The following is a 16,531-nucleotide window of genomic DNA, read 5'->3' on the forward strand; positions in this document are numbered from 1 at the left end:
TGGGCATGGTTGCACATGCTGATGGCCTGTGTTCTTTCTTTCGGTCCCCATGTTGCCATCTTTGCCTTAGTTATTATATTGGTCCTGTGGCCACAATGCTTCTCCTCCCCTGGGTGGAGGCATTAACCCTGCCTTTGTCACCTAGGACTTGGCCATGTACATAAATGAAGTGAAACGGGACAAAGAGACCTTGAAAAAGATCAGCGAGTTCCAGAGTTCCATTGAAAACCTGGTAAGTGCAGCAGCCTCTCTGGCCCATGCAGACTCACACACTGCCGTCCCTCTCCACACTGGCTGGAGGCTCCCTGGTCACCTCGTGGCCACCAGCATCTGTGCTGCCCCAGGAGAAGCAGTGGACAGTGTTGGGTTCAGAGGACTGGGGGAGGTTGTCACTCCTCCCTCCCCCCCCCACCTGTGGCCAGGCCAACCTCTGTCCAGCCCATGAAGCCAGCTGGGGAGAGAAGCTGGGCCAGTTCTGGAAGCATACACGACTTGATCTGTGCTAACCAATACCCACTTGCCCGGCATCCACTGTCTTCTCTGCCTGGGTATGGTACACATGTGAAGAGGGGGGTCATTCTTCATGGCACGTCTCTCTGTGCCAGGGAGACAAGACACAGGACTTGGGGCAGAGCCCTGACTGGCCCAGCCTGCATGGGTGCCACCAGCACCTCTCCTGGTCGCTGCCCTCAGCAGCTTTCAGGCACCTGAGGAGATATTCAGGAGCGTCTTGCCAGGCCTGTGGTGACACCCAGTCTGGAGTTGTCCCTATTTCTGTGTGTGCGTGGGCCTGGGCATGCGCGTGTGCACGTGCGTGCGTGTGTGTTGGTAAGGGGCTTGAACTCAGGATCTCACTTTTTTGCTCAAAGCTCGAGGTCTGTCACTGGAGTTACACCTCTAGTCCTACATTTTGCTGGTTAACTGGAGATAAGAGTCTCGTAGACATTTCTGCCCAGGTTGGCTTCAAGCCTCAAACCTCCAGGTCTCAGCCTCCTGAGTCGCTAGGATTACAGGTGTGAGCCACCGGCGCCTGTCTTCTCTCTGCCCTTTTCTGCCTGGGCTGTGTCTGTGTGTGTGTCCCTTGGAAGCCTCCCAGGGCATGTGGAGCTGTGTGTCTCAGGATCACAGCAGAGGCACACTGCAAAGGGAAACTGAAGACTTATCTCAGAGCCCGAGCAGGGCTCTGTGCGAAAGCCCCATCGTGTGGGAGATGACGACGGCCGGACCCTCCCTGCCGGACGGGCACTGCTTGTTCTCCGGTTGCTCTCAGGGTTGGGCAATCTGCCTTTTCCTACCAGATCCCATTCTGGACCCCAGACAGAAACAGTCTGTTGACATGACCCAGGCGGTCAAATCACTCATTGTTCCCCGGACAGGAGAGAGTCTGTGGGGTGTGTGTGTGTGTGTGTGTGTGTGTGTGTGTGTGTGTGTGTTGAGGAGTGGGGACAGGCCTTCGGCCCTGTTCCTCCTCCCCCCTGTGCTCCCCACACTGTGGTACAGGCCCAGATTTCTGTGGATCCCTCCCTGGACACGTGCTTACTGCCTTCCCGGTGCTCAGGGATGGGGCCCTTGACTTTGCCTCTGCCTTTTATTTTTCCCCAGCAAGTGAAACTCGAGGAATTTGGGAGGCCAAAGATTGATGGGGAACTGAAAGTCCGGTCCATAGTCAACCACACCAAACAAGACAGGTGAGTGGAGGGAGGGGGTCAGGTGGGCATCCCCTAGGCTGGGTTCTGGCCCAAGTGCCTTTGAGACAGGCTTTGCTGAGGAAAGAGCCACTGCCCGCAGACTTTGTGCAGATCATTGTAATTACTTCCTTCCTTCTCTGCGGCAGCCAGTGGCTGCACTGCGGTGAAGTTGTCCTAGCACAGATACAAGGCTGGCTTGGTGGGGGCTGGCCGAGGCAGGGGGGAAGGCTCTGCTGTCCGGCTCAGTCTCCAGTGAGCTGGGCTGGCCCTGAGAGCTAGGTGAGTCTTCTACCGAGTGCCTGCCCCTTCCCAGGGGTGGTCAGGCACCCGTAGTCAAGGCTGGAGTGAGCTGCAGACTTAAGAGTTGCCAGTGGCTGGGTGCTGGTGGCCCATGCCTGTATTCCCAGCTACTCAGGAGGCTGAGATCTGAGGCTCGTGGTTTGACATCAACCCAGTCAGGAAAGTCCATGAGACTGTTTATCTCTGATGAATTACCAAAAAGCCAGAAGTGGAGCTAAAGCACCAGCTTTGGGCAAAAAAACTCAGGGACAGACTCCAGGCCCTGAGTTCAAGCTTCTAGCACAAATGCACATGCGCACACACACACACACACACAGACAGACACACACAGACACAACTGTGAATGCCCACTGTGTATGAGCAACTGGAGTTCTTGCAAATTAGGGTCCTGCTCTCTCAGACCCCATCCCCCTCCTGTCCCCATCTAGGGCCAGTGGCCATGGGCTTGGTGCTAGGGGAGGCTGAGGAGGGCGGAGGAAGGAGCTGCAGAGGTCTGACTGGGGGATAACACCCCAGGTGGATGGGTCTGGGGGCAGGGCAGCCTGTGCAAAGACCCAGCCCTTCTGCCTGGCCCTATGACTCGGTGCTGTCCTGTGCCTTGGGACACCTGGCCAGCAGGAGGCCGGCCCTCACGTGTGCCCTCTGGGCCAGGTACCTGTTCCTGTTCGACAAGGTGGTCATCGTGTGTAAGAGGAAGGGCTACAGCTATGAGCTGAAGGAGGTCATCGAGCTGCTCTTCCACAAGGTGACCGACGACCCCATGCACAACAAGGACATCAAGAAGGTGGGCCCCTCGTTCCCAGGGTGACAGCGCCCTTCTGAGTCCGGGCAGCCATGGGGCCCTGTGCACAGCGGACCTCGCTGGAGTCCGCTGAGGTGGAGACTGCGGCCCTGCAGGAAAACTGGGGTCCTCACCTGGTCACACGCCCACTGCTGGGGGTGGGTGCCCACGGGACCCCAGCTCCCTGGGATGGGGTGAAGGGAGAGACTTTCAACCTTGATTTCCACCTGATTCTTCCAATGTCGTCTTACTTCGTAGCAAGCAGGCCTGTCTCCCCTGTCTGCATCCCTGCTGTCCTGTTTAGAGGAGGACTTGGGGGTGGGCTTATCAGATTCCCATGTCCATCTAGTGGGCTGGGGCCATAGCCTCCAGGGTGGAGCTGTGACTGCAGGGGGTAGGGCTATGGCTGCAGGGGCGGGGCTGCAGAGCGTGGGGCTATGGCTGCAGAGGGTGGGGCTATGGCTGTGGAGGGTGGGGCTTTGGCTGCAGGGAATAGGCTATGGCTGCAGAGGGCAGGGCTGTAGCTGCAGGGGGCAGGGCTTCAGAGGGTAGGGCTATGGCTGCAGAGGGCGGGGCTGTAGCTGCAGGGGGCAGGGCTTCAGAGGGTAGGGCTGTGGCTGCAGAGGGTGGGGCTTTGGCTGCAGGGGGTGGGGCTGTGGCGGCGGGGGGCGCAGTGGCCACAGGGAGCAGGACAGTGGCTTCAGGGGGTGGGCTGGTGACCCTAGGAGCAGGGCCATGACCTCTGAATGGGAAGAGGGAGAGGGTACTGGTGGGGGTATCTGGGGCCCTCCGATTCTGTTCTTCAGCACCCAGCGCCTCAGCACCTGCTGTGTGCGGGCCACCAGATGTGAGGAGCCAGGCTGCTGAGGACCCAGCCCCTGGGCCTCAGAGCTTGTGGGGCCGGCTGCAGACCCAGCAGGCAGCGTCCCGAGGCCAGCTGGAGTAGCTGGCCCACTGGGAGCCCCATTCCTGCTTGCCCACTCAGGGTGTTGAGAAGTGGCTGGCACCACCCCTATGTGGGGCTGTCAGCCTCCCCAGGGTGGGCCAAGTCTTTTAATGACCTGTCTTCCCCTTTCCTTTCCTCTCCTCATGCTTCCTAGTCCCATGGGAAGATGGTAAGCCCCCCGCCCCCCTCAGCTAGCCTGGCCCAAGGGCCTCAGTAGACGGGGCTGGGGCACCCCTCCTCTGCCTCCCTCCGCAGCCCGGAGAACAGACACGGGGGGGGGGGTGGAGGCTGCCCCTGGGTGAGGCCGTAGGTCTCTAACCTGGTCATCCTCAGCCTTCCTCTCCACCTTTGTCTTCTCTTCTCCTCTCCTCTCCTCTCCTCTGCTCCCTCTCCATCTTCCTCCTCCTCCTCCTCCTCCTTGCTTCTCTCCTTCTGTCCTTTCTTTCCACCTCATTGTTTTTTTCTCCTCTCTTTGATCTTTTCCTGTTTTTTTTCTCCTTTTTCCCCCCTTTCCTCCTTTCTTTTCCATTCCCTTCCCTCCCTCCTCCCTCCCTCTTCCCTTCCTCCCTTCTTTCTTTTCTTCCTTCTTTCCTTCCCCCTTTCTCCTCCCACCCTCTCTCCTCCTCCTCCTTTCCCTCCTTCTCTCCCAATGGACACAGGCCACATTCCCAGACCTCCTGATGCCATTTCCCATCCATAGAGACTGGGTGCCCCAGTCAGGCCACCTGTTCCCTGCCTTTCTCATTTTAATTCAGAGAAGTGAGGGGACAGGAGAGAGGTGGGGGGGGGGGTCTGGGGACAGGCCCTGGGGAAGTTCCTGGCCAGAGGCTCCCAAGGACCTGCCCTGGGGAGCTGACGCAGGCTGATGCAGCTGAGGGCCTGTGTGGAGAAGGTGGGGGAGGGGAGAGGATCCCCTGCACAACCCCCCCTCCCCCCCACACACATATGCCTACACACGTGCACACAGGCATACAGATGGCCACAGCACACAGGTGCACATGCACGCCATGACCCACGTGTCCAAACTATGCGTAGTCATCGTGACGCATGGACATAGCGCCTGTGTGCGCTTGGGCACGTGTGTGCCCAGGGGTGGCAGGAGAAGAGTGTGCCTGTGCGGGCACTGTGCCAGTTGTGAGTGTACCTGTCCCTGCAGTGGTCCTACGGCTTCTACCTGATCCACCTCCAAGGCAAGCAGGGCTTCCAGTTCTTCTGCAAGACGGAGGACATGAAGAGGCGGTGGATGGAGCAGTTCGAGATGGCCATGTGAGTCAGCATGGTGGGGGCACCCGGGAGGCAGGCACCAATGCCCAGACTCGGCCGGCTCCAGCCCTGTGCCCTGGCCCATAGCTTATTAGCTGTTTCCAGGAGCAGGAGGGTCCTCCTGCTGTCCTGGAATTCCCAGGTGGGTTTGGCCATCCCAGGGGACAGGCCACCATGGTGGCTCAGCCTCCTATGCCTGACCGCAGGCCAGGGCCTCCCTGTGCTGCCAGAGGACGCCTAGCGGCCTATCCTCAGGACGCAGGGCTTGGAGGCTTGCTCTCACTGGGCTTGGGCAGTGCTGGGGTTTGAGGCATCCGTGCTTGCTGGGCAGGCGCTCTTCCCTCAGACCATACTTCCAGCCCTTTTGCTCTGGGTATTTATTGTATTTTTTGTGCTAATTCTGCGGTTTGAGCTTCGGGCCTGGGCACTGTCCCTGAGCTTTTTTTTGGCTCAAGGATATAGTGCTGTACCACTTGAGCCACAGCTTCACTTCCAGCCTTTTAGTGGTTAATTGGAGTTTAGAATCTCACAGCTTTTCCTACACTGAGATCTCAGCCTCCTGACTTCCTAGGATTACTGGCTTGGGCCACTGGCACCCATCTGCTCTATTTGTTTTGGGGATAGGGTCTCATTCTTTGTCTATGCCGACCCAGACTGTGACCTTCCTCTGCCCACCACATCTGGAGGGCAGGTGCACACCTCTGTGTCTAGCATTTTTCTGGGCTTTGAATATCTTCTGTGGCACAGTGAAAGGTACAGTGAAAGCTTCCAGCCCTCTACACACGGCCTTCTCTGGTGTCAAGAGGAGAGCCAGGCTCACAATCCAGGCCCTCGGGTACACAGTCTGGTCCCAACGCAGTTGCCCTGGCTGGTCCCTGTCTGTGGGACCTGGAGGCTTGCTAGGCAGCGTCTGCTCTCCTCCCCCCTCCCCCCAGGTCAAACATCAAGCCGGACAAGGCCAATGCCAACCATCACAGCTTCCAGATGTACACCTTTGACAAGACCACGAACTGCAAGGCCTGTAAGATGTTCCTCAGGTGAGCTTGCCCCGGCCCCCAATCCCCTGATGATGCCACCCCGGCCTCCCAGCCCTGCACTCGCCCTCTGCCCCATGTTCCTGATCTCCTGGGCCCCAGATTCTTGGGTTCACCCAGAGGGTTCCCGGGCTGCTGTGGGTTCAGGGACCAAGCTGGGTTGGCTGGTGCCCCTAGAGGAGGAGGAATTCTGGAAGCTCAGCAGGGCTTAGAGGGACAGAGGTTCCAGGGTGGGTTCCAGAGGGTAGGGGCTCTGCCCTCAGCCCCACGTCCCCTCACCCCCTGCCCTTCCCCACAGGGGCACCTTCTACCAGGGCTACCTGTGCACCAGGTGTGGCGTTGGGGCGCACAAGGAGTGCTTGGAGGTCATGCCCCCCTGCAAGTTCAGTGAGTACCCAGCTGTACGCGACAGAGCCCGGCTGGCTGGCCCCGGCCACCTCTGCGCCCTGAGCCGTGGGCCGCACCTGCCTGCTCCTCCCTGGCACTGTGACTCAGGGCAGGGCCAGATGAGAAGCAGAAACAGTTGACCTAGACTGTGAGAAACAGTTACCAGGAGGCCGGGGCCAAGGGGTCCCTTGCAAAGTCCTCCCTAATTCGGCTTCCAGAGTCACCATCGCAGCCTGACCCTCCATCTGAGGAGGACGCTCCCAGAATCCATACCCCAGAATGGGGCCAAATGGCTGGGAATGAGGCCTAGTGGTAGAGTGCTTGCCTCCCATGCATGAAGCCCTGGGTTCTATTCCTCAGTACCACATACACAGAAAAGGCTGGAAGTGGCTCTGTGGCTCAAGTGGTGGAGCGCTAGCCCTGAGCAAAAACAGAAGCTCAGGGACAGTGCCCAGGCCCTGAGTTCAAGCCCCAGGACTTGCACAAAAAAAACACAAAAGATGGGTTCAGACATTCTGTGCAGGTGCACGGTGTTTCCAGCCATAGCACCTGTCATGGCCGTCCCCTGCCCGAGAGGCCTGGCCAGCAGCAGTGACACGTGCACGTGGGCACGGCCCTTGGAGTGCCCCTTCTTATGCCCAGTTGTCAGATGGGCAGACGGCATTCGGGCAGGGTTTGAGCTTTGCCAGCACCAACAGGGGCAGATGCTCCTCAGTCTCCAACATGGCTCCAACGGCACAGACCAAGCATTGACAAGGGGCAGCCAAGGCCAGAGAGGGAGAGCCAGCCCGAGCTCCTTGTGGGTACATGGGCCATGGGGGTCCTCACCACCAGCTGAGCATGCTGCTGTCTCACGCTAGGGAACGAGTCAGAGCAGGCTCACCCTAAGTCTAGGCTCATGAACGGTGGCAGGAATCTCAGCTAGCAGCCTGGCCCCGTGGCTGCCCTCCAGGTGGGGACCAGGCCCCGGGCCTTGGGCAGCGGGCTGGGTATGCAGCTAGGTGGATGGGATGAGTCCAGTAGGGCTGACCACCTGCATCACCAACCTGCAGTCCCACTGATCCAGTGCCCATGCACAGAAGGGCTGGACTCCTGTCTGGAAGAGAGGAAGCAGCTGGGCTGGTTTGTTACCCTGAGCATGCCACCACCGCACATATTTTGAGCTGAGACTAGATCAATGATGTATTGATTGTTAATTATTAGTGATCAATTACTACCAATTCTGGCCCAGTGCTGGCCAATGACCCATCCAGTGCAAGGTTACCAGGTCACCCAGACCCCTGGTCCCCTGCGTCTGTCTGGCAGCCAGAACCCCCTGGTGGGGTCCCTTCTCGGCTAGAAGCCTCCCGTGGCTCTCCAGCCCGGCCCCGGCTTTTCCGCTTTGCTTGTTAACACCACCCTGTTGTGGCTGAACCCTCACACAGGCGGATTGCATGCCTACTTTTTTGTGTGCTTTGCTCTAAAATTAATGTATTTATTTTTTTTAAACCAAGAAGGGGAAAAAAAACCCACAACAGAAGAAATGAAGAAAACAAACACGACCATGAACTGAGCTAGAAATAACCTAGGCAAATGCTTTGAATTTTTTAAGTTCTTTTTTATTTTGGGAAACAATCTTTCTGGCTTATTTAGTTTTCTCCTGATCATTAGATAGTCATTTCCCATGGAAAATGTAGAAGAGGAGAGAAGTAGGAAGGAGAGGCAGTCTCTTGGCGTGGGGAGGGGAGGGGGAGGCGTTCTGAGCCGCCTGTTAATGCCTTTTCTCAAGTCATCCAGTCCCCCACCCTGGGTGCCCCAGGCAATATTTCAGGAACCGGTGTCTCCTCCGGGGGTGGAGGGAGTTGGTGCTCTGCTTCGGGGACACTGGGTCCCCCGGAATGCATCCGAACTGCTTTCTTTCTGGTCCGTGCTGCTGTCTTGGTCCCTGGGATCAGCTGTGGGCAGGGCTCCTCTGGCCACGGTCAGTGTCCACCTCTGCACTGTGCGAAGGCAGGTGCACTGTGCTGCTCACGGGGGTCCGAATGTCCCGAAAGCCCTGTATGGGGCCCTCCCTGGGCACCGTGACACTTTCACCAGTGTCCCTCGGGTCCCAGCCCTGAGTTGGGATCTGTAAGTCCAGGGTCTGTGCCCAGCGCAGTCTTCAGTGGTGAGTCTCGGCAGTTTTAAACCCCCCCACGCCCCAGCCACAGGAAGCAGCTGTCCTGGTCCTTGTTTCGACCAGTGGTGAGTGGCATCTCGCCTGGGGCAGTGTAGGATGGACCTTGCCTTGCATCTGACCAGCCACTCATGCCCCAGACACTTCAACACACAACGCGAAGCACTCACTCCTCCCATGACTTGCCCACAGCAGGCATTGTTAATCAATTGCAGAAAATTCCTGTGAGCCCCAACACCACTCAGCCACCCTGGTTGGCCTGGCAGAAAAGCCTGTGCTCTCTTGGGTCTGATAACTGGCCTGGGCTCCCTAGTGGTTTCCCTAAACACAAATGCCAACAGAAGCTGGGCACTGGGGGAGCTTTGTGCCTAAAAGCCTAGGTACTCAGGAAGCTGAGATCTGAAGATTGTGTTTGGAAGCCAGCCTGGGCAGAAAAGTCTATGAATAAACTCTTATCTCCAGTTAACCAGCAAAAAACCAGAAGTAGAGCTGTGGCCCAAGTGGTGGAGCACCAGCCTTGAATGAAGAAACTAAGCAAGAGTGGGAGGCCCTGAATTTAAGCCCCAGTGTACACACACACACACACACACACACACACACACACACACACACACACGCATGCATGCGCGTGCACGTGCTAAGATTTTGTTGTTAGCACAACAGAGAGACTTTCACAAGCCCGTGTACCCACAATTCACATGGAAAGTATTGGCAGCCATGCCTCACAGGCCCGCGAGGCTGCCGTGCTGCTGCCCGCTGACCTCTCATTGCTTCCTTTGCAGGTTCCTCTGCAGACATGGTGAGTCCCTCCACTGTGGGAGGAGGGCTCCATGCATGGCCCCTGGGGACCCTGGATAGCTGGGGCATGTGGCCAGCACAGGACACCTACCCCACACCTGCTTATGAGCACAGAGCTCCGTATGGGCGGCCTGGGGAGGTCGGCTGCTCACTGCCCAGTGTGGACTGGTCTCCAAGTCACACTGGCCACATCAACGGGTCCCTGCCCCACTGGGTGGCGTTGATTGGCTTATGCCAGGTCCTGTAAGGGGTGGAGCCACAGCATGGTGCACAGCTCCACGGGGTGTGGAGACTGGGGTGGCCGTGGGGGGCTTCCTGGAGGAGGCAGGACTCCGTGGTAAGGGGTGAGGGGAGCCAGGCCAGGGTGGGTGGGGGGAGGGTTTACACTGAATCTGGAGAAAGGCCCATGGAGGAAACTCTTGTCACAAGTGCCTGAACCCCGCCCCACTGCACCCTGCCCTGGTTCTTGTAGGGGGTGGGGCACTAAAATGGACAGGGTCAAAGGTTGAGGAGAGCCTGCCCTTACCTCTGCCTCTATCCTCACAGGAAGCTTCCGGAGCGGGACCGGGTGAGTGTGTGCTGGACTTGTCCCTCTGCCACTGTCCATGTGAGCGGCTGCTCTAGGAGTGGGCCAGGCGCGGTGACATCCCCTGTGCCAGCCGTTCTCCCTGCCAGCCTTAGGCCCCTCCCCCCTGCCCCACCCCCATTCCTCCTGTCCCTCCCTCCTCCACGGCTGCCTCCTGGTGCCTGCTAGTCAGGCACCCAGGTGCCCTGAGGCCGGGACCAGCCTGTGGACAGTGTTGGTCCTCCCGACCCAGGGTGGGGCTGGAGCTGCTGGGCACACGGGAATGTTTTACCAAGGCCTCTGCTTTGGCCTCTGCTTTAGTCTGATCCGTAGGTTCTCGGGCTGAGGCCTCCAATTGGCTGCAGATTTCAGCACCATCTATTTATACTGAATGAAATCTGTAGAAAACCACAGTCCCCCCCAAATACTGCTTCTAGACCCCAAGTCCAGCCTGAGACGAGCCCTACATTCTTGGGGGGCTCAGTACCCCCTTTCAGTCCTAGACATCACCAGTTGTGGCCTTTAGTAAGACCCTGTCATATCGGTCTCCTGAAGGACCCTGGCCCTCCATTCCGTTCCGCAGTTCACAGAGCTGATGGCACAGGAAGAGACCAGATAATGTTCCCCCAAAGTGGCCACCGGCCACTTAAAACATTTGTCACAGGATGGGGGGGGGATGGGAGGAGCCCCACAGGCGCCGGTGCCCGCGTGTCTGGGGGAATTGTTTCCCCAAAGAGTTCCCTGGGACTGGAAGGCCTGTGGGCCAGGGCAAGCTGGCCAACAACCCCTACCCTCACCCCCTGTGTCTGTAGGTCCCAAGATGGTGGCGGTGCAGAATTACCACGGCAACCCTGCCCCACCCGGGAAGCCTGTGCTGACCTTCCAGACGGGGGACGTCATCGAGCTGCAGCGGGGCGACCCGGAGTCACAGTGGTGGGAGGTGGGTGCCGGGCGGGAGCGGGAGGTGGACTGTGGGTGAGAGGGGCTGAGCGTTCAGTTCTTGGCCCCTTGGGTCTGTGGTGTGGCCCCATGCTTGGGCTCTTGTGCCCGGCCTCCCCCGCCACCCAGCTTCGTGTTGCGGTGGGCTGTCCCGGCACTGCCCAGCCCCGGGGGTCACTATGCCCAGAGCCATCCTGGTGACCTGTCCAGTTCCGAGCCAGGGATGCACAGCTTGCCTCCAGAAAGTGGAGCCCCAGGTCACTTGTTTTAATTTATTTTGCCCAGGCTAGCTTCCTGAGTAGCTGGGATGACAGGCATTGAACCACAGTCCCCAGCCCAGTCATGATTTCATTAAACCAGACTGGACAGCCGCGTGATGGGTCATCCAGAGGGGCGAAGGGGGTCTCGAGTCCCTGTCCCTGACAGGTGTTGCGGAGACCCAGGGTGGAGCTCCCTGCTCCCGATGGGTACAAGGCCAGTTTAGACTGTAGCAGGAGAAGGAGCACTCAGCCCAGGATCCAGGTGGCCGTGTGCCCCTGGCGTGACCCCAGATGACCCCTCCGAATCTCCCCTTCCTCCAGGGCCGGCTGCTGCAGACCCGGAAGTCAGGGTACTTTCCCAGCACATCGGTGAAGCCATGTCCGGTAGATGGGAGGGTGAGTGGCTCCCGTGCGTCTGCGCTGCAGGGGCGGGGGAGTGTGGGTGGGAGGGAGGGGTCCACGGGGTAAGCTGTCCTCTCCCTGGGATCACTGGCTGCGGTCAGGAACCCTCGCCCCACGGCTGCAGTGAACTGCCCACGGTGCCCCTGCTGTGTGTGTGTGGCCACTGGCGCTGGCAGCTGGCCGCAGGCCGCCGTGCCCTGGGGGCCTAGGCAGGAGGAGGCTCCCACTGGAATTGACAGCACTTGGCGAAAAGGCCACGTGTTCTGTCACCTGAGGATGTGGTGTGTCCTCTGTCACCAAGGCAGCAAGCAGTGACAGGGGACTGCCAAGGGCCACCCCTTCCCTGGGGGTGCGGGGCCCTACCCCGGGCCCTGCCCGGCCCTCTGTTGCCGGAGGGAGATTCCAGGGTGGATCAGGGACTGGGGACCGGGTGGACAGGGGTCACTGGCCCAGTGAGTGGCCTGAGACTCATCCGCCCGGCCTCCGAGGTCCTGCCCAGTGAGGCCCCGTGGCGGCCTGGCCAGAGGGGCACTGAGCCCTGGACCTGGCACCCTCCTCAGCCGCTACGAGTACCCTCACGCCCACTGCCAGGGCTTCCTGCCGCCTCGTCCTTCCCGGCCAGGGATGAAGAGGGGCTCACCAGTGGCGACTTCATTCATTCATTCAGTCATTCATTCCCTCCATCAAGGAAGGCGTTGCTTCCGCCAGGCTCCCTGAGCAGCTCCTCAGATGGGGATCTCCCAGTCCAGGGGTGCTGGGACTAAGTCCAGCGCAGACACTGCCAGGCTCAGGGTTGAGTCCATGACGGAATACCCACCCTCCCCACCCCCTGGGACATTAACACACGTGTGTTCTGCCCCCAGCCGCCCATGAGCCGGCCACCGTCCCGGGAGATCGACTACACTGCCTACCCCTGGTGAGTGGATCGTGGTCATTGAAGTGGGCGTTTGCTGGCCCCTCTGTGGTGAGCTTTTGGCCCTACTTGCCCACCAGAGGCTTGGGGTGAGAGTCTCGGCCCCAGACTGCCTGAGCTGCTTCCTTGTCTCAGAAACGGATCCATGAGCTAGCATCTGGGGTTGAAGTTGTTTTAATGTAATCTTAATTGAGCTTCCAAGTGTGTGTGTGTGTGTGTGTGTGTGTCTCCAAGTGTGTGTGTGTGTGTGCGCGCCTGCCTGCCTGCCCGCTTGCCTGTGTGTGCCTATACTGGTACTGAAGCTTGACCTCAGGGCCTCATGCTTTTTTTTTCACTAACTGCTAGCACTTTACCACTTGAGCCGTACCTCTATTACTGCTTTTGGCTGATTCATTGGAGATAAGAGTCTCTGGGAGGGCTGGGAAGGTGACTTTGTGGTAAGGTGCTTGCCAAGCATGCCTGAAGCCATAGGTTTGATTCCTTTTACCACAGGCACAGAAAAAGCTAGAAGTGACGCTGTGGCTCAAGTGGTAGAATGCTAGCCTTGAGCAAAAAAGAAGTTCAGAGACAGTTCCCAGGCCCTGACTTCAAGCCCAGGACTGGCAACAAAACAAAACAAAACACATAAAACAAGAAGAGTCTCTGGGATTTGTTTGCACAGGCTGATTTTGAACTAATGAGCAAAGTTTCAGAAATAGATGCACTCTAGTTCCACGCTGCTCTCCCTGGCCGCTCCTCAGCTCCTCTTCTCTGGCCTTCCCATGAGCCTGCTGTGTGCAGGAGCCCGCTGTGTGCAGGAGCCCGCTGTGTGCAGGAGCCCGCTGTGTGCTGCTGAGCTCCCAGTGCCGGCCCTTGCCTCGGCCGTGCCCCGCACAGTGCTTTCGCATCCGCTCATCTGGGTGGTGATCCCTTGCTCAGATGAGCGCGTGAGGCCGTGGCGGGCGCCCTGGGCATGGGCCTCACCCCGTCAGCGCTGTGCCCACAGCTCTGGTTCCCCTGCCCTAGGTTTGCAGGCAACATGGAAAGACAGCAGACGGACAATCTGCTCAAGTCCCACGCCAGCGGGACCTACCTCATCCGGGAGCGGCCTGCGGAGGCCGAGCGCTTCGCCATAAGTATCAAGTGAGTGACAGCTCTGGGGACCGCCCCCCTCCCCATCCTGGGTGTGTGTCGGGTGCTGTTGTCTGGTGCAGGAACCAGCACACCAAGCCTCATGCCGCGCCTCAGGGCTGCCGGGGCCTGCGGGCCTCCCCGGAGCCCAGTGTGCGGTGCGCACTCCGTGCTCTCCAATGGGGCATAGCTTACTGCTGCTGTTCAGGGGCGGGTGGTGGGTGGAGGCTGTGGGAGCCGCTGCCAGGGCCTGGCCCTTCTGTGGGGCCATCACACTACTTCATGCCAGCAGGGGACCTGTGGGACCTCTTCCAGTATATAAGAGTATGCATATATATATGTGTGTGTGTGTGTGTATGTATACACTCAGTGTACACATATTATATATATCACATATTATATATACTATGTAGCATATAGCGTATATGCTATACATCACAAGTAGCGTATATGTATACCATATAAATCTACATATACTACATACACTACGTGATATATGTGTATAATATAGTGTATGTGGTATGTATACTGTAAACACAACATATACTGGATAGACTACACATTTGCAGTCTACATGGCTGGCCTGGGGCCCTGCTTCACGGCCCTCCGTGAGTGCATCCTCCTTCCTAACTGACGCTCCTGCCTCCACCCCTCCCACCCTGGGGGACCCTCAGCAGCTGCTTTGTATGGTGCAAGTCTGGCCCTGGATGCCAGGCCTCCTGGAAACTCCTCCAGATTCTCACGGAAACAGACCGGGGCGGTCGGTCCTCTCTGCACAGGACTCCTGTGGACGGGTGTCTTGGGGCGCTGACCAGCCAGGCCAGCAACCAGTGGCATCTGGCTTGCCGCGGTGTCAGTGAGGCTGAGAGCCTTGAGCGCGGTGGTCTGTGCCCAGCCAGGTGTCCCACACCGCTTCTCCATGGGCCCCCAGGCGCGACCTGGCTTGTCCGGGCAGCCTGGCTTGTCGGACCAGGTGCAGCCCACACCACACGCGTCCTACCTGTGGGAGACAGGCGGACGGACCCCATGCCTGCATCCAGCCAGAGTCCCATCACACAGGGAAGCTGCCGAGGGACTTCCAAAGTGGGGAGCTGGAGGCAGGACTCTGCGGGGTGGGGAGCCAGAACAGAGGGCCCCTCTTTATAAGCACTGCCAGAGCTCATCACCTTTGCACAAGGCCCCACAAAAGTTTGGGGGCTATGGCTGTAGACTACAGAGGCGGGGCCGAGCATCCATGGTGCCCTGGAGTGGGCGTTGGGGCATCAGCGAGGTGGGCCGGGGTGGGGCTGCAGCCCCAGCAGCTGCAGGAGCTGTGTGCGGTGGGGGTCAGTCTCTGCTGCACACCTGCAGTGAGCGTGCGCTCACGCGGCTCGCACGCGGGGCCGTGCGTCTGTGCAGGTTCAACGAGGAGGTGAAGCACATCAAGGTGGTGGAGAAGGACAACTGGATCCACATCACCGAGGCCAAGAAGTTCGAGAGCCTCCTGGTACGGCCGCACCTGCGCCCGCAGCTCCCCCGCTCCCCCACCCCACCCCACCTGCAGAGCGGGCCCAGCAGCCCCGTCCCAGCCCCCACTTGTAGGCGGGAAGCGTGGCCCTAGTGTGGGCAAAACCCAGGGAAACGGGCCTGTGAGGGCCTGGGGACAGGTCGTGGCCTGAGTTGGGGCTCCTGACCCCTCCCCCCAAGCCTGCCCTGGAGAGCTTCTCGGCTGTCCACCTCGTTGACATGGCTTCTCACACGGCCCTTGCTGCGAGCGCAGAAACCAAGGTCTAGTAAGGCTTTGTGACAGACGGGTACCTCTGACAGCCCCCCGCAACCCCCACCTCTGCCCCAGGCGGGATGAGTGGAGGGCAAAATCCTCCTCCAAGTAACTTGAGGATGGCACCTGCTGTTCTATATATGTGTATGTGTGTGTGTGTGTCAAATCTGGGTGTTGAACTCAGTGCCTCATGCTCTAGCTTGGCTTTCCCACTCTGGACTGGTACTCTACCACTTGAGTTACACCCCCATTCTGGCTTTTTGCTGACTAATTGGAGATGAGTCTCTTGGCTTTGTCTACTCTGGCTGGCTTCAAATTGTGATCCTCAAATCTCAGCCTCCTAAGTATCTAGGGTTACAGGTGTGAAAGCACCAGTGCCTGCTGCCTTCTCTTTCTTTCTTTCTTTCTTTTCTATATTCCTTTTTTTTTCTGTGTGTGTGTGTGTGTGTGTTTTGTCAGTCGTGGGGCTTGAACTCTGAGCCTGGGCACTATTCCTCAGCTCTTCAGCTCAAGGTTAGCACTTTACCACTTGAGCCATGGTGCTACTTCTGGCTTTTTCTGCTTTTGTGGTACTGAGGAATCGAACCCAGGGCTTCATGCATGCAAGGCAAGCACTCTACCACTGAGCCACCTTCCCAGGCCCCCTTCCTTCCTTCCTTCCTTCCTCTCTCTCTCTCTTTCTTTCTTTCTGCTTTTAGTGTATGTGTGGGGAACGCTGGGTTTGAACTTAAAGCCGTGACTGGCCAGTGAACTCATCCTGCTAGTCCTTTTTGCTTTCATTATTTTTTGATAACTTTGGGCTTTTTTGCCTGGGTCAGCCTGGGTCCTGTTCTTCCCATTTATGTTTTTCTCCTAGTTGGTATGATAGGCACATGCTACTGTACCCAGCTTTTCATTGAAATGAAGGTCTCGTGAACTTTTGCCTTGGCTGGCCTCAGCCTCCAGAGTAGCCAGGACTGCAGGTGTGAGCCACTGTGCCTGGCTATTTCTTTTCCTGATCACAAGCATACTGAGGACCTTGCCTGTAATTAATGTGGTGAGCTCTAAGCAAACAGAGTACCCACAGGCTCTGTGGGCAAGCCCCCAGGGTTGCCTCTCTCCCCGCAGGCCTTTTAAAGCCAATGCTCTGCGCCCCATCTTTGGTTGCCCCTCAGGGTGACCCACCTTCAGTGTAGCTGAGCCTCTCCCTGGCTGGCCATGAGTCATTTTCCTTCTCTTTGAAGGCGTGTCC

General features: G+C 58.4%; 1 protein-coding gene across 1 annotated transcript in view; it reads left to right on the forward strand.

The window, feature by feature from the left end:
- Vav2 (vav 2 guanine nucleotide exchange factor) overlaps positions 1-16,531 on the forward strand; it is a 128,882-nt gene that overhangs the window by 106,462 nt on the left and 5,889 nt on the right. Inside the window, exons 15-27 of the mRNA XM_013029377.1 lie at positions 146-232; positions 1,603-1,688; positions 2,640-2,772; positions 4,872-4,981; positions 5,914-6,015; positions 6,311-6,399; positions 9,337-9,353; positions 9,899-9,920; positions 10,730-10,857; positions 11,438-11,512; positions 12,382-12,434; positions 13,437-13,553; positions 14,940-15,027. Coding sequence (XP_012884831.1) covers positions 146-232; positions 1,603-1,688; positions 2,640-2,772; positions 4,872-4,981; positions 5,914-6,015; positions 6,311-6,399; positions 9,337-9,353; positions 9,899-9,920; positions 10,730-10,857; positions 11,438-11,512; positions 12,382-12,434; positions 13,437-13,553; positions 14,940-15,027 — 1,107 coding nt within the window. The remainder of the gene's footprint in view (positions 1-145; positions 233-1,602; positions 1,689-2,639; positions 2,773-4,871; positions 4,982-5,913; positions 6,016-6,310; positions 6,400-9,336; positions 9,354-9,898; positions 9,921-10,729; positions 10,858-11,437; positions 11,513-12,381; positions 12,435-13,436; positions 13,554-14,939; positions 15,028-16,531) is intronic.

This window comes from Dipodomys ordii, unplaced genomic scaffold (genome assembly GCF_000151885.1).
Source record: "Dipodomys ordii isolate 6190 unplaced genomic scaffold, Dord_2.0 Scaffold118, whole genome shotgun sequence".
Lineage (NCBI taxonomy): Eukaryota > Metazoa > Chordata > Mammalia > Rodentia > Heteromyidae > Dipodomys > Dipodomys ordii.